This window comes from Rhinatrema bivittatum, chromosome 6 (genome assembly GCF_901001135.1).
Source record: "Rhinatrema bivittatum chromosome 6, aRhiBiv1.1, whole genome shotgun sequence".
Classification (NCBI taxonomy): Eukaryota; Metazoa; Chordata; class Amphibia; order Gymnophiona; family Rhinatrematidae; genus Rhinatrema; species Rhinatrema bivittatum.
Window position 1 is genome coordinate 149003606 of NC_042620.1, and position 24028 is coordinate 149027633.

Here is a 24028-nt window from a genome sequence, read left to right on the forward strand (position 1 = left end):
ACTAATTTCTTAGAGTAAAATGTGCGGCTTGGCTGCACATTTTACTTACTGGATCCCGCGCGCATACCTAAAAGGGCCATCAACATGCATTTGCATGTTGAAGGCGCTATTAGGTGCCGCGGGTGGGCCGCGTGTTTTCCTCCCCTTACTGAATAAGGGGTAAGGGAAAACACGCGTCCAGAGCAGGCTGACAGTGCGCTCCGACGGAGCACACTTTACTGTATCGACCTGTCAGTAAGGGGAGGAAAACACGCGGCCCACCCGCGGCACCTGGTAACTGGAAGAAGGTGATTAAGGTATGATTATTAGACATTTAAGTTGTAATTATGATAACCTTTCTTCCTCAAATAATTTTCATTGTATGAACATTATTGAAATGTATTTTGATTTTATTTTGTGAATTAAAATCATAAATAAAGAAGTAAAAAAAAAAAAAAAAAATTTGAATTCGGCCCGCGGCTGTCGGGCCGAAAACCGGACGCTCAATTTTGCCGGCGTCCGGTTTCCGAGCCCGTGGCTGTCAGCGGGCTCGAGAACCGACGCCGGCAAAATTGAGTGTCGGCTGTCAAACCTGCTGACAGCCGCCGCTCCTGACAAAAAGGAGGCGCTAGGGACGCGCTAGTGTCCCTAGCACCTCCTTTTGCCCGTTTTTCCCGCGTCACCTCATTTAAATACTGAATCGCCCGCACCGGCGAAGGGCTGGTGCGTGCGCCGGGAGAGCGGGCGTTCGTCCGCTCTCCCGCAGTCTTACAGTATCAACCTGTATGAGTCTGTGTGTCAAGAGGGAACTGTTCCCCTAAAGGGAAACTAGTTGCCTTCCTGTATGTGATTCAAGGAGCTGGCTACCTCACTGTGGGGCCGATGTAATAAGATCCGTGGCAAAACAGGCGCTCGCTATGTGTGCGGGTTTTGATCACTGCGCGTGGCTGAAGCTGCCGCTTCTGCGAGATGTAAAAACCATAAATTATGCAAATGACTTGCGTGCAGAAATCCACGCACGTACGGAAAAAATGCGTGTACCTAGGCATGGTAAGGGCCTATGGCCGCATCTGCGCTCAAAACCCGCACCGATAATCCACATACATAAGCGAGCAAGTGAACGGGTCTCCCTATTTCGTGAAAGTAATACTGGAAAGTATTTTTAAATATTTCCGATAACTGTGCTGCAGAAAACAGGGCAAATATTTCCATGGATGCTAATTCACGACAATCTTTCCGCTCTTCTGGCCGAATATCTGTCCACCCAGGGAAGCGCTTACCTTGGACGCCGTGAAAAGCTGGCCACTTGGAAACCGAGATAAGCACTTAGCCAGGCACTTATCAAGCTGCTCGTGCTCTGTTCGTGGCAGAAAAATCTGGACTATCAGGAGCCGAGAAAGGCGCCTAGTGTACTTTGCTGTTTGGGCGCTCAGCTAGGTGCTTAGTTGCTCGCATATCTGCATGATTGGATGCCCAGAAAGGCGCCTACTGTTGCCGCTCGGGCGCTGAGCTAGGCACTAACTTGGTCGCGCCCGAGCAGCAGTGGTAGCTAGGCACCTTTCTGGGCACCCGACGGCGTACATTCGCAACCAAGTTAAAGCCTAGCTCAGCGCCCGAGCGGCAGCAGTAGCTAGGCACCCAGAAAGGCTAGGCACTTTACTGGTTTGCGAATGTACGCTGTCGGGTGCCCAGAAAGGTGCCTAGAGAAGCACCTACCTAAGCTGGCTGTTCTGATGCCCAGAAAAGCGCCTAGCGATGCTGGCTACTTGGACACCGAGATAGGTGCTCTGCTAGGTGGTTTTCAGGACGTTTAGATGCCGACACAAGCCCCCGAGTCGGTGCTGACACTTAACTCGTGCCCTGACCACGGCAGTAAAAAATCCACATTATAAAACCCGCACTAGCATTAGCGCGGCTCCCTGCATTGCCTATGATTAGCTAATCGCCTTGTTTGCATGCCGTTAACATGCATTCGCACAGGAAAAACCGCAGGTCTGTGAGCGCATTGATATGTGCTTTTTTCCCGCACACAAAACCCTTATTACATCCCCATATTGGGCTTTGCGCGGGAAAACGAGCAAACAAACCCGCGGCAGCTTCAGCGCACCTTATTACATTGGCCCCTATGAATGTGTGTGTGTGTATGTGAGGAGATTTTTTTTTTTTTTACTGTATAAGTGTGTGTAGGGAAGGTGGCTATTTTCTTCTGAGGGTGAGTATATTAGTATGTGCAAAGGGATGCTGGCTGTCTCGCTATGTGTGGGGAATTGGCTGCTGAGCTGTGTGAGTGTGTAAGGGCTGTCTCAAAATGTGTGTGTGTGTTTTTGTAAGGGTCATGATGGATTAAGGGGGATGGATGGGGCAGCTGACTGGGGTCCAATCCTAGAAGGGAACCATAAAGGACTGGAATAAGGGAAAAGGGTAATGGGAGTAGAGTACTTTTCAGAACCCCTTGATAAAGGGGATGGAACAGCTCACCTATGAAGAGGTTAGGGCTGTTCAGCTTGGAGAAGAGACAGCTGAGGGGGGGATATGATAGAGGTCTTTAAGATCATGAGAGGTCTTGAACGAGTAGATGTGAATCGGTTATTTACACTTTCGAATAATAGAAGGACTAGGGGGCATTCCATGAAGTTAGCAAGTAGCACATTTAAGACTAATCGGAGAAAATTCTTTTTCACTCAACGCACAATAAAGCTCTGGAATTTGTTGCCAGAGGATGTGGTTAGTGCACTTAGTGTACCTGGGTTCAAAAAAGGTTTGGATAAGGTCTTGGAGAAGTCCATTAATGGCTATTAATCATGTTTACTTAGGGAATAGCCACTGCTATTAATTGCATCAGTAGCATGGGATCTTCTTAGTGTTTGGATAATTGCCAGGTTCTTGTGGCCTGGTTTGGCCTCTGTTGGAAACAGGATGCTGGGCTTGATGGATCCTTGGTCTGACCTAGCATGGCAAATTCTTATACCTGGGTTGCCTCACTGTGGGGCCAATGCAAGATTGTGTGCTCAGGCTAGCCTGTGTTTGGACGTGCGTTTTGGATGCACTAGGCTAACACCCGATGCAAAAAGGGAATTAGAGCGTCCAAAATACGCATAGCTAATAGAGTTCATCACATGTAAATGCTGTGCAGATGAGGCTATTAGCTTTTGCCCCTGATGCAAAAAATCACCGTGCGCTCGATGTGCGCATTTTTACACGCAAGAATTAATGCCAGCCCCAGAGCTGGTGTTAAGTCTTGATGCACGTCAAGGGCTCAAAAAAAAAGCAGAAACAATACTAAGTAGGAGGAACCACAGTAAAGTAGCATGAAAAAAAAATCTTGTTGGTGGTCAGGTTAGGAAAACGGACGCTCAATTTATGAGTGTCAGTTTTCTTAACTCGTGGCTGTGCGTGGGTTAGGAAAACAGATGTTCATTAATTGAGCGTCCGTTTTCCTAACCCTTGCACAGCCACATCTGCTGAGCGCCCGATATCATGGATGTGCTAGAGACGCACAATTTATCCCTAGCGCATCCTTTTTAGCACGGCAGCTCATTTGCCTATTGCATCGGGTGCCCAGGAGAGGGGGATGTGCGCATGTTGAAAAAACGTGTGCCCGGTTTAGACTCATGTTTTTTCGTGCTTGATATTGCGTTGCCCCTGCTTGAGTATGAGTGTTTGTATGTAAAGGAAGCTCGTTGTCTCATAGCCGATACAGTAAAACGCGGCCGCAGTTCCCCCGTTTCTAACCCGCTGTGTACTCACAATTTGGCCGCGTAAGTCTAACCCGCGATTCAGTATCTGTTTTTACCGATCCTTACCGCTTCTTTTACTCGACGCTTATCCCTTTCCTCCCGCGGCATGTATATGTATGTAAACGATCCGATTAGCTATCCCTCCCATACAGTAACGTGCGCCTCGACTATCTCCTTTTTAACCTGCTATCTTGCCGCGTCTTTTACCTGCTAATTTACCGCCTACCCTGACCCTGGCGTTAGTGTGGGGAACTTAGCCGCCCAGTCCCAAACCAAACCAACCCAAGCGTCAGGCAAACCCCAGCAGAGAGAGACGAAATTTCACAGTTCCAAACCAACCCAATCCAATCCAAGCCCCGGCAGAGAGAGATGAAATTTCACAGTCCCAAACCAAACCAACCCAAGCGTCAGGCAAGCCCCAGCAGAGAGAGACGAAATTTCACAGTTCCAAACCAAACCAACCCAATCCAATCCAAGCCCCAGCAGAGAGAGACGAAATTTCACAGTTCCAAACCAAACCAACCCAATCCAATCCAAGCCCCAGCAGAGAGAGACGAAATTTCACAGTTCCAAACCAAACCAACCCAATCCAATCCAAGCCCCGGCAGAGAGAGATGAAATTTCAGAGTCCCAAACCAAACCAACCCAAGCGTCAGGCAAGCCCCAGCAGAGAGAGACGAAATTTCACAGTTCCAAACCAAACCAACCCAATCCAATCCAAGCCCCGGCAGAGAGAGATGAAATTTCACAGTCCCAAACCAAACCAACCCAAGCGTCAGGCAAGCCCCAGCAGAGAGAGACGAAATTTCACAGTTCCAAACCAAACCAACCCAATCCAATCCAAGCCCCGGCAGAGAGAGATGAAATTTCACAGTCCCAAACCAAACCAACCCAAGCGTCAGGCAAGCCCCAGCAGAGAGAGACGAAATTTCACAGTTCCAAACCAAACCAACCCAATCCAATCCAAGCCCCGGCAGAGAGAGACGAAATTTCACAGTTCCAAACCAAACCAACCCAATCCAATCCAAGCCCCAGCAGAGAGAGACGAAATTTCACAGTCCCAAACCAAACCAACCCAATCCAATCCAAGCCCTGGCAGAGAGAGACGAAATTTCACAGTCCCGGGCAAACTTTTCCCCAGCCCCTGCTCATCTGCTGCGGCCACGCAAGCCCCCAGCAGCAGCAGTAGAAGGGCGGTGAGAGAGAGCGGCTTCAGCGGATCGGGTGCTCCCCATGCGAGGCGGCTTCCAGCAGCCCCGCCGGTGAAGGTGAATACGCGCACGCCGTGACCTCCGACGTCCAGCCGGGCGCTCAGGTCACGGCGTGTGCGCATGCCCCTACGCTGCCCTTGAGCGCCCATATGGGACGTACAGGTGTGTACGTATTCACCTTCACCGGCTGGGCTGCTGGAAGCCACCTCGCATGGGGAGCACCCGATCCGCCCCGGGCTGCTGAAGCCGCTCTCTCTCGATGCCCTTCTACTGCTGCTGCTGGGGGCTTGCGTGGCCGCGGCCAGGGCAGGTGAGCGGGTGCTGGGGGAAAGTTTGCCTGGGACTGTGAAATTTCGTCTCTCTCTGCTGGGGCTTGGATTGGGTTGGTTTGGTTTGGGACTGTGAAATTTCATCTCTGTCTGCTGGGGCTTGGATTGGGTTGGTTTGGTTTGGGACTGTTAAATTTCATCTCTCTCTGCTGGGGCTTGGATTGGGTTGGGTTGGTTTGGTTTGGGACTGTTAAATTTCATCTCTCTCTGCTGGGGCTTGGATTGGGTTGGTTTGGTTTGGGATTGTGAAATTTCATCTCTCTTGCCCGTCCGAAGGAGGGTGCTTTGTTGCGCTCCCTGCCTCCGATCGCTGGCTGCTGGGGCTTGCTGGCGCCAGGCGCTCAAGGCAGCGGGGTCTGTAGGAGAGCCATCCACTTCCTGGTACCTGTCATTTCAAACGTCATTTGAAATGACATTTGAAATGACAGGTTCCAGCGCACCCAGGATACTGTATAGGCACTGTATAGCGCCTATACAGTAAAATGGATTGCGCTTCATGGACGCTTCTTGGACGCGCTTTGGACGCGGCTTGCATTTGCATGCCATTTAAATACTGTATCGAGCAGTATGTGATCTGGACTGTGCGTGCGGCAAACAAGCGGGCACCCAGCACTGCCACACTTTTTCTACCGCGTCCTTACTGTATCGGCCTGTATAAATGTGTGTAAGGGAGTTGGTTGCATTGCTGTCTGAATCATTATCAGGCCAATGAAATATAGTGCGCTAAGGTTAGTGCACTGGGTAACACTGGATGCACTTTTGGATACGCTAAAATAATCTCCGATGCAATATGGGGATTAGCGTGTCCAATCGAGCGCATAGCTAATAGCGCTCGTCACATGCAAATTTCATGTAGATGAGGATATTAGTTATTAGATGAGGATATTAGTTATTACCCTGCCATGCCAAAAATTGCCATGCAGCCAAGGCACCCATTTTAACGTCACAAATTGAATGCCTGCCTGGGAGCTGGCGTTAAAGCATGCCGCTATCAAGACCTCACCAATTAAAACAAAAAAGTCTGATTTCTGTGATTCCTCCTATTAGTATCGTTGTGGTATCGCCTTGACACTAAGTAGGAGGTACCACAGAAAGCAGAATCGTGCTGCGCTCAAAGGCTCAAAAAAAAAAATTATCCTGCTTTCTGTGGTTTCTCACAGCGGGAACCCCAGAAAGCAGCATCCACAAGATCTGACCCAATTGGCCAAGCGGTCCAGGTTGGAGCTGAGTGTCCTGTACCTGAAATGGCACATCTGAGGTCCCTGTGGTAAAACAGCCCTTGCCAGACTCCAAATCCCCCCCACCGGCCAGGAACTCCTGCTGGCACTTACTACTAATTGGACCAGTCACTGTCACATGTCAGTGAAAAGACCAATCTCCTTTCAGAATGCTATCCTGAAAGGGGATTGGTCCTCTTCACTGACAAGTGTCAGTGAAGAGGACCAAGTGGGAACAGCCCTGCTGGGGATGGGGAGTGAGTTCTGGCCAACACAGCCACATCTCCTGGGCGTTCGATGCAGAGCATTAGGGACACACAAAATACAATTACGCGTCCCTTTTAGTGCAGCAGCAACTCATTTGCCTATCGCATTGAGCTCCCAGAAGAGGTGGATGTGCGCGCGTTCAAAAAACGTGTGCACAGTTTGGCACACATTTTTTATGTGATAATATTGCATAGGCCTGTCAGTGTTATGTGTAAAGCAGCTGGCTGCCTCACCGTTGAAGTGTTTGTGTGCAAATAGGTTGGCTATCTCACATACAGGCCGATACAGTAAAATCGGTGGGAGAGCCGGCATTCCAAGGCGAGCCCCGCTCTCCCAACGCACGCCCAGGCCACTCTTCTGGGCGTGCAATCCAGTATTTAAATGAGGGCCCGCGGTAAAAAGAGGTGCTAGGGACGCTTTTTGACAGGAGTGGCAGCTGTCAGCGGGTTTGACAGCTGATGCTCAATTTTGCCGGCATTGGTTCTCGAGCCCGCTGACAGCCACGGGTTCGGAAAACGGACGCCAGCATGATTGAGTGTCCGTCTTCCGACCCGCGGGCCGATTTTTTTTTTTTCTTAAATTTTGGGGCCTCCGATTTAATATCGCTATGATATTAAGTCGGAGGGTGTACAGAAAAGAAGATATTGAACAGAACTGGCTCCAAAACCGATCCTTGAGGTACTCCACCTAACACTGTTCTCTCTTTAGAATAGGTTCCATTTACCATTACACTCTGTCTCCTATGTGTGTATGAGGGGGACCCAGTGCCTGGCTTTTTATGAGTGTAAGAGAGACATAGTACCTTTCTGTGTGTGTGTGTGAGGGGGTTCCAGCGCCTGGTTCTATGTGTGTGTGTGAGGGGGACCCAGCACCTGGTTGTGTGTGTGAAGAGGATCCAGCACCTGTGTGTGAGAGTGACTCAGTGCTTGGGGGTGTGTGTATGTATGAGAGGGTGACCCAGTGCCTGGCTCTGTGTGTGTGTGTTAGGCAGACCCAGTGCTTGGCTCTGTGTGTTTATGTATAAGGGGAAGTTGACTGCCTGCCTCCCGTGTGTGTGTGAGGGGGACCCAGTATCTGGCTCTCTGAGTGTGTGTGTAAGAGGGAGCAGGCAGCCTCCCTCTCTGTCTGTGTGAAGGGGACCCAGCATCTGATTCTCTGTGTGTATGTGTGAGGGTGGATCCAGTGCTTGGTTCTGCATGTGTGTGTGAGGGGACCCAGCGTCTGGCTCTGAATGTGTGTTTGTGTGATGGGGTCCCTCTGCCTGACTGAATATGTGTGTGTATGTGAGAGAAGGACACAATGCTTGGCTCTGTGTGTGTGAGGAGCCTCCAGTGTGCGGCTCTGTGTATTTATGTATAAGGGGGAGCTGAATGCCTGCTTCCGCTATGTGTGTATGAGGTGGCCCCATTGCCTGATTCTGTGCGTGTGTCAGGGGGACCCAGCACCTGGCTGAGTTGAGTGTAAGAGGGAGCTGGTTGCCTCCCTCTCTGTCTGTTTGTGAAGGGGACTCAGCGCCTCGCTCTGTGTGTGTGAAGGGGTATCGGTGCCTGACTCTGCGTGTGTGTGTGTGTGTGTGAAGGGGACTCAGCACCTAGCTTTGTGTGTGTGTGTGTGAAGGGGACTCAGCGCCTGGCTATGTGTGTGTGTGTGTGAAGGGGATTCAGTGCTTGGCTCTGTGTATGTATGTATGTATGTATGTATATGTATGTGTGTGTGTGTGTGTGTGTGAAGGGGATTCAGCACCTGGCTGTGTGTGTGTGTGTGTGGTTGTATGAAGGGGATTCAGCGCCTGGCTCTGTGTGTGTGTGTGAAGGGGATTCAGCGCCTGGCTCTGTGTGTGTGTGTGTGTGTGTGAAGGGGATTCAGCACCGGGCTGTGTGTGTGTGTGTGTGTGAAGGGGATTCAGCACCGGGCTGTGTGTGTGTGTGAGAAGGGGATTCAGCACCGGGCTGTGTGTGTGTGTGTGTGAAGGGGATTCAGCACCGGGCTGTGTGTGTATGTGTGTGTGTGTGTGAAGGGGATTCAGCACCGGGCTCTGTGTGTGTGTGTGTGTGTGTGTGAAGGGGATTCAGCGCCTGGCTGGGGGTGTGTGTGAAGGGGATTCAGCACATGGCTGTGTGTGTGTGAAGGGGATTCAGCGCCTGGCTCTGTGTGTGTGTGTGTATATGAGGGGGACCCAGCACCTACCTGTGTGTGTGGCAGACCCAGGGGCTGATGCAATATGGTGTGCTGAGCCGAGTGCACTCTTAATGTGCAGTTGGACGTGGGTAGAATAGGGCGCTAATCAATCCCCTAATGCAATAAGGGGATTAGCGCATATTCAACGCATGTCCAACGCGGAGTGAATGTAATAGCGCTCTTCCCATGCAAATGAAGTGAATGAGACTATTAGGCATTCACTCCCGATGCAAAAAGAAAAATGTGCATCTTGGACGCACATTTAACTGTCATCTATTAACGCCTGCCAGGAGCAGACGATAATCGATATGTGCATCAAAAAAAGAAGAAAAAGAAAAGAAAAAAAATTTGATAGTCGGACCCATCACTAAAACCGACACTGAGTTTAATGGCGTCTGTTTTCATTAAATTGTAAATGTAAACTATCTTGCGATATTTTGCCATTGTTACTTCTTCCTTCAATTAGAGTTCCTATTTCATTTCGCTCTGCTGCCCTATCCTTTCCAGCTGCTCTCGCCCCTACCCCCCGCTACTCCCTGCTCTCGTCTGCTCCCCCTCTTCCCCCTCCGTGTTCATTGTATTTTCTGCCTGTCTAAGTTTTTGGTAAACCGGCCTGATGTGTTCCACGAAGGTCGGTATATTAAAAGTGTTAAATAAATAAATAAATAAAAATTACCGGCGGACAGCCACGAAAACTGACGCCGATAAACCCGGGTTGGTTTTCGTGACCGCTAAAAACCAATGCTGGGTTTATCGGCGTCGGTTTTCGTGACCGGCGTACGGCAGTAATGAAAACCATTTGGGTTTGCAAGCGACCCTAGTGCATCCTTGCTAACGCGACCCCCTAATTTTAATATTGCAGGGCGCCCCCCTTTGGGGCGCCTTGCACTCATTCAGAGAGCAGGCGCTGACTGTTCAGTGCCCGCTTTCTACGCAACTTTATTGCATCGGCCCCCCAGTGTTTGGCTCTGTGCATTTATATATAAAGGGGGGGGGGGGCAGACTGCCTATCTCTGCTGTGTGTCAGGGGGGACCCAGCGCCTGGCTCTGTGTGTTTATGAATAAAGGGCAGCTGACGACATCCCTCCCTGTGTGTGGAGGGGACCCAGCAAGCGCCTGGCTCTATGTGTGTGTGAGAGGCGGACCCAGTGCCCGGCTGTGTGTATGCGAGGAGGACCCAGCGCCTGGCTCCCTCTCTCTCTTGTGTGTGCTGTGATGTCAGTAGCAGGCAGGCTCTCTCACTACTTCCTGTCTGAGGAGCTGGAGCAGCAGCAGCAGCAGCAGCCGCTGCGGCCCGGGGGAGGCTCCGGCAGCGCTCAGCTCCCGAGCTGCCGGACTTGCTCACCTTCTGTCTCCTAAACGGATTTGGTCGGTGTCCCTTCCGCCATCTCACCCGCGCCCGACTCCCTCTCCCGCCTCCCCACTGAAGAATGGCTGTGCTGAAGCTCACAGAGCAGGTAAAAACAACGCAGGCAGGAAATATCCGAGGCAGCCGCATCGGGGGCCGGGGGGGGGAGGCGGCGGTGCTGCTGCTGTTTTACAGGCGCAGAGAGGAGGGCGGCAGTGCCAGAACTCGGGGTGGGGGAGGGGCGCGTTAACTTTACCCCGGCAGCCCGCTGCCTCTCTCCTGTGCAACAATGCGTTGCCCTCCGCGGGCTTTGTGATGGTGAGCGGAGGTGGGGGGGAGGGAGGCTAGGGATCTCCGAGCACCCGCAGAATTCAAGTTGTGCATCAATCATGGCTTTTCTTTTTGTTTATTTCACGAGAGCAAGACGACTACATTCCAGCACACAGGAGGGGAGGAAGCGTTTCCCTTTCGGGACCGTGCTCCCGGCGGCCACGGAGGGGGATGTTTGTGGCTTTTGACGTACGGCTTTGAACGTCTTGTTAACAATCCAGCTCCCTCTCCCCTCCCCCGGCTGTAGTTTAGATGCTGCCAGTGCTTGGCGAGAGCTGAGAGTGAATTATTATGGACAGATCGTTTAATTAACTTCGTTAGTTGTATTCCCTCAGTCCCCTTGCTGCACTTTAATCCATGCGTGGGTTTCAAGCTTTGTCTGTTTGGAGAGTACGATTTTTTTTTTCTTTTTGTGTATGTGCTGCGATCAGTTCCTTTTTTTTAAGTGATGATATTTGCACCCTATGAAAACCTACGTCGAAGAGATTTTATTTACTTCAGTCCTCTGCTTTCATAATCAGAGAACCTACCTTCTTTGTGCCATACTATGTTAATGATTAAAGTTTGACAGCATGCAGAATTGGATGAGATTGTTCTGTATCTAGGTACCATTTTGGGGTTTGACTTGGCAAATTATAATAACAAGAGTAATAATTATACATCTAATTACATGAATCATTGATAGACACTATCATATAGTGATACTTAATCATTGGAATTCTTTGTATGTTGTGTTTACCTTTTTTATGGATCAACCTAAAATTATCCTGAGATGATGTATGTGAGGTTTTGCGACCTCATAGATCAATTAGCTGAAAACCATTCATTATTTATTGTGAAAATGTTTCACTGGAGAGTGTATTTACAATTAATTTCTCTCTGTAGCCAGGGCTGGTTTCAAGGCTGGCAGACAAGGCAGTTGCCCTGGGCTCCAGCATCACAAGGGACCCCTTTGGTGAAGCTGAGTGATGTCATTGAGGCAGAGCTTCAGGGTGCCTGACACTGGCTGGGCCCTAGTGCCTTTAGTTGTGCTACTTTTGGCTGTTTTCCTGAGAGATCACAGAAACTAAGCAGGGTTAGGCCTTGCCAGGACTGAAATGAGACCTGTAGGGCATGGTGTAAAAGGTACATTTCCCATTGAGTCAGCACAAATCCCATGACCCAACGGTTCTGGAACATTTCTAAAAGTATGTGTGGGTGGGTGGGGTAGGAGGGCGATATTGTGTGGTCTGGGTAGGGGTTGGCATCATATCCTGGACCCTCCCCACCCTGGAACTTTTATTTATATATATATATTCTATTCCTCCCTCTCTCCTCTATCATAGGTCCTCCTGGCTCTCCTTTTCAGTGATGGAGTTAGGATTTTGGCGCCCCTAGGCACTGTTGGTGTTGGCACCCCCCCTCCACTCCCTCCTCGAGGTTGAACAAGGAGCAGAAGGTCTAAGGCACAGTCCCCTAGTTTCCTGTGGCAGCTTAAGAGTGGATCCTGTGGCATAAATTTTAAAACTTCTGAAGCAAATTGGCAATCATTTCCATCTTTTATATTACATTATAAAAATAAAATTGTTCTGCACTATAACTATTAGTATAATTTATTTTATTTTTATTGGGTGAAGAAACATGATCTGAAGTTTCAATACATGGAGGAGACCTCAGGGATGGGATGGGGGGGGGGGGGGCAGGAGTATGAGAAGGAAAGAGAACTAGGGATGGGGAAGATTAGGCATCTTGGATGGGGACAAGGGAGGGAGGATTTGAATTGCAGTAAGCAAGGAGGAAAGCCCCCCTTTTCTTTGTCTGCTGCAGGTTCTCCTGTTCCCTGCGGGCTGCCTGGACAGGAGGGACTGGATCAGGAAACAGAGGGTTGTTCTCTGTTGAGTGAGATTCGGCACAGCTGAAAAGCAACAAATCTTCAGCCAGCCTGCTGAACCCTCCCCCCCCCCCAGATTTCTGCTGCCCTAGGCACAGGCCTAGTGTGCCTGTTGACAAATCCAGGCCTGTTCCTTCTCCCCCTGTACCTCATGGTTCCCATTCTTTCCCTCCCCATACCTCCTGGGGTAGATTCAGGAGCAATATCAGAAAATAATATTTCTTCACAGAAAGGGTTATGGATGCTAGAATGGCCTCCTAAGCAGAGGTGATGGAAAACAAAAACAGCAAGAGAATTCAAGAAAGCCTGGATTAAGCACAGAAGATCCTTAGTTTCTAAGAAGTGAAGGGGGAAAGGGTGGGCATTAATACATGAGGTGAGGTGGGAGCTCTGAGGTGGGCAGGGATATGTGGGGTGAGGCAGGGTGAGGTGGGAGCACTGCTAGGCCTGGATATTAATGACTGGGGACAGGAGGGGCACCGGTGCATGGATTGAGACCGAAGCACTAGGGGTGGAGTGAGGGAAGGCACCAGTGCCCAGTGGAATTGGGGAGAGAATCAGATGCGAGACCCTGTTAAGTGAGCCAGTGTGAAAAGAACAAAACCCAATTCCTGTTCACATAAGCTAAGCACCAGATCTGCTTTCTAAGCTCTCAAATACAGGAACTGTTAGCAGATCTACCACATAAGTCTGTTAATTTACTCCATTGTGTTAGTACAGTGACTGATTAATCCGAGGCAGTGTGATCCAGCTTTCTGTGGTTTGAATAAACGTATGAGCACTTTCCATTTAAGGAACATTATCTGAACTGAAACCTAGGTCAAGGGACAACAGTCTGTCAGTACTGAAGTCCTGGGGTACTGGGGACCCAGGGCAGGAGGTTTCAGGGGTGCCGATATAGTGACTTTATCTCCTATAGTAGAAGACCTTCAAAGACAAAGTCCTATAGTTAGATCTCAGTGCTCCAGGTATGGTTTTTTTTTTTTGTATTAGTTGGGCTGCAGATTCTCTCATGCTGGACAGGATTTCTTTTACGCAGATGCATGCTGGGATGTAAGAAGGGGTGAACTCATATTCTTTAACTTGCTGCTCTTTCAAGACAGAAACCCAGGTAGCATGCCTCTTTTCTGCCTCCTGGGGATGGGATGATCAGATTGCTGAGTTCTGAGGTTTAAACTGGGTCTTGTTTACGTGTTCACATGCATATCTCTAGAGCAGCCATTACTATACTGTGCATGACAGCCAAGCGATGGTAATGCAACAGACAGATGTCAGCACAAATGCACTGAAGAGGCACAACCAGGATCTCACAACATTTCTGCAGAGTGAATGCCAGCATTTCGCTCCCACATAGGAACCCTCTTAAGGATTCCATTTGGAACTGAAATATTGACTTTTATTCTGGATATTTTAGCTTCAATACTGCTGTCCAAAAGCTCTTTGCCTGCCTGGTTGTTTCTTTTCAGTATATTATAAAGATTTCTTGAACTGCAGCCTTTTCTTCCCTGAGCATTGGCTATGCTTCTGTTTTTTTTCCCCTCACTAGGGACTTTCTAAAATTGAATGTTGCAGATGGTTTGTTCTCTGTGGACTTGATTTCACCCCAAATCTTTTTGGCCTCTGGAGATCAAATGGTGCAAAATATTTGGGCTTTGCTGAATAGCACTTGTATAGAGACATTTATGAAATATTCATTAAAAAAAAAAGCTATTTATTATGGTTTAACAAAAGATATTTGGAGAAGTGGGAGAAACCATCATAGATGCTACCTTATTAGCCTCTATTGTGCCAATGGAATAATCCAAATAGAGAGGCATCTTATATTTGTCTTTGGTTGCTGTCAGTCATAAATATATTTTCTGCCCCCAGCTACTATAAATCTGAGCCGGAGCACCACTGGTTCCTAAGAGGGCAATTCAGACATGTTTAAAATTTGATTACACTTATACAAAAATAGGAAAGCTAGTTTGAATGAGCTGTTTCCTATTCCTTTGTCATACAGCACTCTTGAAAAATGTAACTACCATTTCCTATTTTCAAATGCTAGCTAAAATCCTCTGTGCAAAAGCCACATTTAAGAGGCCAATGCTTTTTTTTCTCCTGTTGGGGGGACGGGACCATTGGTTCTTGCCATTAACAAAAAATGCATGATTGTGTGAAGTAGTGTTAGCTAATGCTATAACCAATCAGTGTGAATGAGCTTTGCTTCCCAATGTAGCAGTACTCTATGTGCTTTTAATATTTCTACAGGCCTGAGGATCCATAGTCACTTAGATGTGTGTTGTATGTGTGGGTAGATGGTGGTACAGGGTTTGCATATATGTAGAAAGTGTGAGCGTGGCCTCAGGCGGCCTCTAAAACTCTGCTCAGGAAAGCCCGAGGGAGGGGCCTGTACAGGAAAAAGCCAACATGCTGTGATGTGCAACTTCGGTCTCTCCTTTGCACAAGCCCTGGTGACAGATGGTGCGGCCCAAGGTTTCCCAGCCTGCTCCGATTCCAACATATGAAGGCAGCACCTCTCCACCCTGTGTGGTTGAGAGCCTCGGGATGGAGGTTTTGTGCCTGGTTGGGAGCCAGAAGGTTGCAGGTTCAAACCCCGGGGTCCCCAGTTGGAAAAAAAATAAGCCCTGGCACTGGGGAGGGCCCAGCCAGGCCTGGGGCTGTAGATCTTACTATGCCGGTTGGGAATCAGTATAAAGTACCTTGGCAACCCCTGGATCAGTTAATCAAGTACAGGGGGCTAAGTGTCTGTGTGGTTTGCGTTTGTTTACATTTTGAAGGGAAGATGTACTATATAACACACTGAGATTGCTTTCCCAACCTCTTAAATCCCATGCAGGGCCGTTTGCAGCCTCGGAGGCCCTGGGCAAACCTCATTGGATGGACCCCTTCCCACTCCTCACCATATACAACTTTTGTGCAGTGGACTCAGCTGATCCTTGTTAAGACCTAGAGAAGATAATGGCTCGTTACTTAGCCATCTTATTTTACCTTCTCTTCTTTTTTTATTTTTTTTTTTTTTTACTGGGAATCAAGCAGGGCCCCTTCTCAGGCTTTGGGCCCTGGGCAAGTGCCCCATTTGCCCTCTGGATAAAACGGCCCTGACCCCACACTTTAAAATAATTTGACTTCCTCCTGAGGAGACAACGTACTCGAGCCCTCTGAGGGAAGACACCTAGGACAGGGTCAGACCCTTCAGCTTTTGGATTTGCAGTCTCCTTCGCTTGCAGCCATTGAGTTCCCAGGTTGATTGAATGGCCCTTGAAAACTAGAAGGCTCTTTCAAATCCTTATTTAAAATATTCGTCAAATGTTTGGTCACATCTTTCTTTATTTCACATCGTTTATATTGCGATCCACGGTACGTGGCTGAGTGTTCTGAGCCCTGTAGTCTGTCTCGCCACAGTCTGGGCCTCTATTTTTTGAGGCGGGTGAAAGAAAGCTGCAGGAGAACTTTGAGGTTCCAAATTTTAAGAAAGGAGCCATTTTACATCGTTAAGAAGCCCTCCATGCACCAGGCTGTGCTTCTGCTGTTTGCCTAATTGCTTTTTGTCTTTCCTGATAAATAGGAGAGTTCTGGTAGCCATTTTAGTCCTGTAACAGCACTGGAATCTTTGTAGGTTTTTGTGGGCCAGCAAAATTGTGTAGCACACGAGCTTTCCAGATCATCCAAAGAAGGGACCTTTTTGTGGCCTCAAATGCAACATCTTTATCGCTTGTTCAATAAAAGGAACCATAACCTACAAAAGAGTCCAGGGGGTGGAAAGGGAAGGTGACACCCCTATCGTTCAGAGAGATGCTTTATTTAACAGGATTAGCAGCGGGCATGTTCGACAGCTTTCACATTATTAACTTGGGATTTGTGAGCATAGTGCTGCATTAAACATATTAAACATTGAAATGGATCGTAATTGGCTTTACCTGCACGAGGTCGCAGGTGGCGCCTACCTTTTATGTTTTATTTTGCAAAGAAGAAAAATGCAGCCGCGTGTGTGGGAAGAGAGCGCGGGGAAGGGTGGGGGGGGGGGCGCTTCGCACAAGGTCAGGGTCAGCTCATCGGGCAGGGTCTGAAGGTGGAAATCGTCCTATGTGGGTAGGTTGTGGACCCGCTTGCTAATAGCAGATCTTAAAAGGAGTGTCTTGCCCGACCCTCGCTTCCTTTCAGCTGCTGCACGTGATGTGCCTCGTAGGGGAAGTGCGAGCAGCACGGCTGACTTAGTTCAAGATTAAGTTCTGTGTTCGTCCGGATTGTGGAGTGCGGGCGAGCCTCTGCTTGCAGTGCTCGCTCTATGAATGGCCTATATCGCATCAGCTGAAAGGGCTCAACAACATCTTAATAGAAAAGGAGTTTGGATGGTGCGTTCTGCCTCTATTCTGACCTTTTGTATGACTTCTTCATTTTTGGCCATTAGCTTTTGTACTGTTTTCCCTTTGCTCCTGCTTTGCACATTGCTTTTTCTTTCAAAACAGTGTTTTGAAAATAAGGGACTTGTGAGTAATCTGAAGTTAGTTGCCTGTTTCTTGTGTTGGAAATGTTGCAGGTCTAATTCTTTTTTTTTGTTTTGCTCATGTTTGTTTACGGATTTTGGAAAGAGATGGATGAATTACTTTTCAGAGGCCAAAGATGAAACTGCTTTGCACCGTTGGCGGGTTTGCTGAGGGCTCTTTCAGCGCGGCTTGGAGGATGGTTCCTGTTTCACAGTTCTTTTGAGTGAGACTTGCTTTCCATGCTGTCTCAGGGGCCGATGCAACAAGATGTGTTGAAACGGATGCCCGTTTTCCTATCAAGCGCACACCATGTCTTCTGGGCGCCCGATGCAATATTTAAATGAGCTGCTGTGTTAGAAAGGACACGCTAGGGAAGAATTGTGCGTCCCTAGTGCTCAAATGCTCCTGCTTCAGATTGATTTCATCCAGAATACATGCACAATATATACACACACACACAAGGGGTGAAATTGGCCTGGAGCGTGTCTATTGTACTTGTATATTGTGCATCCAGAATTTTTTTTTTTTCATCAAGCCATTGCATTATGCCATTATCCTTAAACACCGCAAGCGATAGATTTATGTATCTCATCTATATTAAGTAGGAGGAACCACAAAGGACAGTATTTTGTAAATCTCTCCTGAGCCCTTGACTCACAGATTGACTTAATGCCAGCTCGGGTCCTGGAGTTAAATTTGCCGTGTTAAAAAGTGTGCATTGGGTGCTTACAATTTTCTGCCTCGGGGTAATAGCTAGTAGTCTCGTCTACATGGAATTTACATGTGATGAGTGCTATCGGCTACATGTTTGTCTGGGCGCGTGTTTTGGATGCGCTAATCTCTTTGTTGGATCGGTTGCTAGTCTAGCGCATCCAACCGCGTGTAAATCTGAGCACTAGGCTGGGTGCACTTTATTGCATCAGCCTGTCAGTGCCAGAACTGGCCAGTGTTTGTGCTTCTGGAGGGAGACTTTCCCATTGCATGCTGGTATTTGTAGTTATTTTCTCATTTGCATTGAGGCCTCTGCTTAACAAAGCACAAGCCCAGCCTGACCCAAAGTCTCCCTCCAGAAACTATTCTATTGGTAACTCTGCTGTCCTAAGCCTTTCTATGGTTTTCTTATGCCCATGGGGAGTGGTCAGCCTTATTGGGATTGGTAGGTGTTTAATTTAGGTCCAAATCTCTACAGTGTTATTGAATGAGAAAATAAATGTTGCCTTTTGACATACATGTGCTTGAATATGATGTGAGATTTCTTCGTACCTAGGCATCCATGGTCTTGCTGTGTACATTGCTTACATGAAATTGCCCGAAGAAGTTCAGGAGCACAGCCTGCACTAGAAATATAGTAAACTCACGCCAGAGAGTGCAGAGAAAACTCATATAGTCCGTTTGTAATTTTCAAAACAGAACAAATTATTTTTTATTTATGAGTACAGTTTCAGTGGAGCTGCCACAACATAAATAAAAAAGAATTTGTTCTGTTTTGAAAATTACAAACGGACTGTATGAGTTTTCTCTGCACATTATATGAAATTGCTCCATGTTGAGTCCTATGTTTTGTGTTTTAGTTGCTTGTAAAGTGGGTCAGCAGCGGTTGCACCTGGAGAATTGTGCTGCTGTTTGCATTTGGTTCAGGAGGGCTCTTATAGATGTAAGATTTAGGGACTTATACCGTTAATGCTATTTAGCATGTACAAAAGATAGCGTGCAATGCGCCCATGGCTTAGTGTGCATGCCAGACCAGCCCTTTAACACCTTAGTGGGTACCTGCTAAAATTAGCACATGTCTGCATTCACATTAGGTAATGTCATAGGCAAATTCGGCTTTAGTGGATGTGCAGGCAATAGCACGGTATGCGGTATTCTGTGGACTATTTCACATATGCTCACTAGGGCCTAAAATTTAACCCCTGTGTCAGAACAGATGCTGAATATCTTAGCATGTGTGCTGTGGTGGTAAAAGCCCTCAAGTTAACCATCTCAAAGTAAAAGGGCCGGTTAGCACAGAGGATACATTTTTTCCCTTTCAATGAGCTTGACCCCTCCAATGGAGGCCCAACACCCCCAATCTATGCCTCAACCCGTCATGAAGGACTGACTCCTCTTGGTCCGGGTTCATAAATTTGATTTCAGAAAACTTGTGATGTAGACCCTGAACTATTTTGGAGGTTCTTCTCTGGCCTGCCTCCATGCTGTCTTTATCTTTTTAGAGGTATGTCCTCCAGAACTGGGCAAAATAATCCAGGTGAGGGCTCACCAAAGGCTCTGCATTATTGCTTCTCTTTTTCTTTTGGTTAAACCTCTTGCTCTAGATCCCAACCCCCTTCTGGCTCTGGCTGCTGCCTGGTTGCACTGCTTTGCTGCTTTGAAATTTTCTGAAATGATCACCCTGAGGTCTCTTTCTTGCTTGGTGCTCTTCAATATCTCCTCCGCCCTCCATCATGTACTGTTCCTTCGAATTTCTGCACCCCAAATGAAAAACTCTACAGTGTTTTGTTTGTTTGTTTTTTTTTTCATTAAAACTTTACTACCAAACATTCAACCACTACTCGAGCTTTCTTACAGGCTGATACAGTACAGTGTGCTCCGGTGGAGCGCACTGTTAACCTGCGATTGGACGCGTGTTTTTGACGCGCTAGCTGTACGCGCGTCCAACCCCCCCGAACCTAATAGCGCACGCAACATGCAAATGCATGTTGATGGCCCTATTAGGTATTCCCACGCGATTCAGAAAGCAAAATGTGCAGCCAAGCCGCACATTTTACTTTCAGAAATTAGCGCCTACCCAAAGGTAGGCATTAATTTCTCCGGGCACCGGGAAAGTGCACAGAAAAGCAGTAAAAACTGCTTTTCTGTGCACCCTCCGACTTAATATCATGGCGATATTAAGTCGGAGGTCCTGAAAGTTATTAATCAAGTTTACTTAGGGAATAGCCACTGCTATTAATTGTATCAGTAGCATGGGATCTTCTTAGTGTTTGGATAATTGCCAGGTTCTTGTGGCCTGGTTTGGCCTCTGTTGGAAACAGGATGCTGGGCTTGATGGACCTTTGGTCTGACCCAGCATGGCAATTTCTTATGTTCTTATGAAAGTTAAGAAAAAAAAAAAAAGGAAAAAAAAAAAAAAATTTGAAATAGGCCCGCGGCTTGAAAACCAGATGCTCAATTTTGCCGGTGTCTGGTTTCCGAACCCATGGCTGTCAGCGGGCTCAAGAACCGATGCCGGCAAAATTGAGCGTCGGCTGTCAAACTTGCTGACAGCCACTGCTCCGGTCCGAAAAGAGGCTCTAGGGACACTAGCGTGTCCCTAGCGCCTCTTTTTACCGCCGACCCTAATTTAAATAAATTAATTTACTGTATCGCGTGCACAGGAGAGTGTCTTGTGCGCGCGCCGGGAGAGCGGGCGTTTGCCCACTCTCCCGCTATTTTTACTGTATCAGCCCGTTAGCAGGGCTGGTGGAAGCTCAGGGCGATTGCCTAAAACACCACAGTTTGGGGGGCAGCGCGACAATGGTGTGTCCATCTTTCTGCCTCTACCAGCCCGGAAGAAGAAGTGGTGTTGTCTGGGCCCATGTGGGCGAGAAGGAGGCAATGCCATCGCCACAGCTGGAAGGAACAGGAGTAGGCTGCGGCATCAGCTGGAAGGAGCAGGAGGCGGAGCAGTATTGGCTGAAGAGAGGAGAGAGAGCCCCTCCCCCCATGGTCTGCCTGCTGTGGGGCCTGAATGAAGAGGCTGCTGCTGCCGCTTGTGCTTTCAGAGGAGGAGAAGAGTGAGTGAGTGAGAGTGTGTGTTTGTGTGTGATTGAGCATGTGTCAGAGGGGAGAGTAGGGCGCAAGAATGTGAGGTAGTGCCCCAGAGGGGAGACTAAGGATAGGATGAGAGGGACAAAAATGTGAGGGAAGTGAGAGAGGAGAGCTAGAGGGGAGGGCGAGAGTGGGGAGGTTTAAGAATGGGAAGAGAGAGAGAGAGGAGGATGGAGAGGTAGAAGGCGATAAGGAGAGAGAGTTGAATTAGGGGAAGGGAGAGAAAAGGTGGGACAAGGGGTGAGAATAAGGACCAGGGATGGCAGGAGATGGAGAAGAAGAGGACCCTAGATGGGGGTGGGGGTAGGTGATAATGCGTAAGAAAGGTGACGAAGAATGGAGAAGAGAACACAGGTGAAAGGAGAGCAAATAGAACAAATAGGAAGAGAAAATATTAAAGTATCCACTGCTGAAGGAAAGAGAGAGAACAAAGGTGGGGATGAAACTGAAACCGAAAAGAAGGAAGGGAGGACACCAGAGACAGAAAAAAAAGAAAGGAATAGAGATAAGGAAAGAGAGTGAGAAAGATGCTGAGCCAGAAAATCAAGCCAGAGACACCAAAGGTTGGAAACTATTTTATTATCTGATAGGGAAAATGAAGAAGAAAGTAGTTCCAGAGAGCGAGAGAGTCTGCAAGCCACCATTCCCCCATTAATCTCGGGGTGTGCAGAACTCAAACCTCCTCAGGTATGTGTGTGACGGAGGTGTGAGGCATTCTGCTAGTGCAACTGGCCCTGTTCTGTTTCCTTAAGAAGACGAGTATTGGTGTAATATTTGCATTGTGTTTGACTGCTGGCAGTTAGTGGTGTTTTGTTATGGGAGGTTTTCTATACTGTAATTGTAATTTGGTTTACTCATGGCTTTCTGAGAGCCAAGCCCATACCAAACATGCTTTACAATAAGCCTAATCCCATATGGGTGTGTTTTTTGTTTTATTTTTTGCAGGGTTTTCTGGTTAGAACCAGTGCATGGAAATATAGTATATATGTTATTGCAAGTGACAGTTTTACCTCAGAAGACTTTGACTGTCCTTTTTTATGTAAGATCTGTTATTATTAATTGTGTATGGCGAGGGTGGGGTCGAGGTGGGAGGGAGCAAGGCTGTAAGCATTGCCTGGGATGCCTAAAACCCTTGCATCAGCCCTGATTTCTAGATCTCTCTTCATTCTGTCTACTCCCTCAATTGTATCCACTCTGTTAATATGGATGTGCCTTGGATTTCAAAAGGTTGGGAAGCACTGGACTTCCCCTAATCCAACCCACCTCCTTGGGGCTGTCTTCCTCAGGCTGCTCAGTTTATTTATTAGCCTCCTGTGTGGGACAGTATCGAAAACCTTTATGAAATCCCAGTACACCACCCTCCGCGCAGGCCCCTGATCTGATTCCCTGATCTCACCCATCCGGAGAAATCGATGAGATTTATCTGAGACGACCGCCCTCTGGTATGGCCGTGCTGCCTCGGGTCCCGTAACTCCGCTCCCCGGAACATTCTGAAAACAGCTGCCACTTAACCAAAAAAAAAAAGGAAGCGAAAAGGAGAGAGAGAGAATCCCAAACACAAAAAGCCAGGTTCAGCTGCTCTCCCATTTTGCCTCACAAGAATTATTGGCTGTTTGTGCTGAGTAGAGTGGGCTTTTCCACGTGGGTATAGTGTACCAGATGTGGTAGTTGAAATTTCAAGAAGACCTTTTTGATTTCCTCATTCTGTGTAAACACAGCGTTTTGTAGTGTTTGCAGTTTTCAAGGCTTCCTGTTGAAGAGCACCATTGCTCTGTGTTTTTTTCTCCATCCTGTTTGTTTTGCATGTGGGCTTAAGAGATGCTTCATGAAATTTTTTTAAGGGTTTTTGGTTGGGGGAGATGTTCAACTTTTAACCTTTTTTTTTTTTTTTTGATAAATCAAATGTAAATATCTTGGGAGTGATTACAGATAAAATACTACCAAGCCGAATCATAAAATAAACACAGTACTAAACTCTTAATAAAATAATCAGTGGGTTAGCCGCATACCTGGCACGACAGCCAGGTCTGAATCCTTTTCCTGAATGTGGAGTAATTAACTTCCAGGCGGAGAGCACCTGACTAGCCACAGAGACCAGAACAAGGGCTTCTGCTGTCTGAAATTGGTGTCGATTGCGATGGATGAGTGTCTGCCCCCACTAGAAGCACTGGCACCCATCCCAAAATAAATAAATGCTTTAAGGGATAAGGATAGCCTCGGTGATGATATAACCATACACATGAGCAGATGAAGGGGCGGCGTGTTACACAAGATGACAACTGTTACATTCACAATCCACCAGTAAAGAATGGGAATAAAGGAGCAAATAGCTAGACACAGCACCTCTGATTTCTGTACCACCTTTCCTCCAGCTGTATCTTCTCTCCAGTGCCTCCGCTCCGTAAAAATGTCTGCTTTGTCAGCCCCTTACCATTCTTGACACTTTTCCATTCTTTCAAGTCAGCAAAAAAAGTTGATGCAACTTGGTCTACTTTCTTTCCTCTAATCTGAGTACAGGTAGATAGATCCTCAGCTTCATAATTCAAACTAATGAAACCCGATAAAAGCAAATGGCCCAGTAAAAATGAAAAACATCTGGGTTTGTGTGTGTGTGTGTGTGTGTATATATTTTATAAACACTGTTACCTATCAATGAGGCCAAGTTCTTGCAGGATCATATTGCTTGATGGAGATCTCTGATTCCCCATTAATAAGGGGTTTGGCCAGTGCTTGCTAAGTCAGGGACCCCAAATTATTTATTTTTGACATTTATTATTCCACTCTTGCTAGTGCATATTCAAGGCAGCTTACATAATAACTGAATATACAAAATGCAACATAGAATCCATTCTTTCCAAATCAAAGTACTTAAAATACAATTAAGCAATCTTTTACTGTTATTGTTGAAATAGCTGTCACTACATGATAAAGGTAGATTTCTTCCTTTTGGTGATGATTTCAATGTAACTTTGGTTAAGCAGCTGTCAGGGGCAAGAAATCAGACTTTTTTCTTCAACTCTCCTAGACTTTATTTCTTACAATTGCATGCATGTATGGGGGATGGGAGAATATGACAGCAGCTGAGGACTGTAAGACCATCAAGACTGCCCAGTTTACTTCCTCCTCCTTGCTGTAGACCCCACTTGACCTTTGAAGCTGAGAATTCCACTTCACTGAACTCAGGGGGTGAAAGAGACTCCTTAGGAACAAGGCCGACTAAATATATACTCTCGAGCCAAGTTTGAATGACCACTGTCGGGATGTGATG

The 24028-nt window shown here is 47.5% G+C and overlaps 1 protein-coding gene across 4 annotated transcripts in view; it reads left to right on the top strand.

Annotated features, from left to right (window-relative positions):
- The first annotated feature begins 10037 nt into the window (after positions 1 to 10037).
- The window catches only part of ANKRD44 (ankyrin repeat domain 44), a 427478-nt gene continuing 413487 nt past the window's right edge, over positions 10038 to 24028 (top strand). For 2 of the 4 annotated variants that reach the window (XM_029606058.1, XM_029606059.1), the window contains exon 1: positions 10040 to 10375. In XM_029606058.1, coding sequence (XP_029461918.1) covers positions 10349 to 10375 — 27 coding nt within the window. In that variant the 5' untranslated portion in view covers positions 10040 to 10348. Of the gene's footprint in view, positions 10376 to 24028 lie in introns of all 4 variants that reach the window. The other 2 variants (XM_029606056.1, XM_029606057.1) reach the window with 2 other exon arrangements.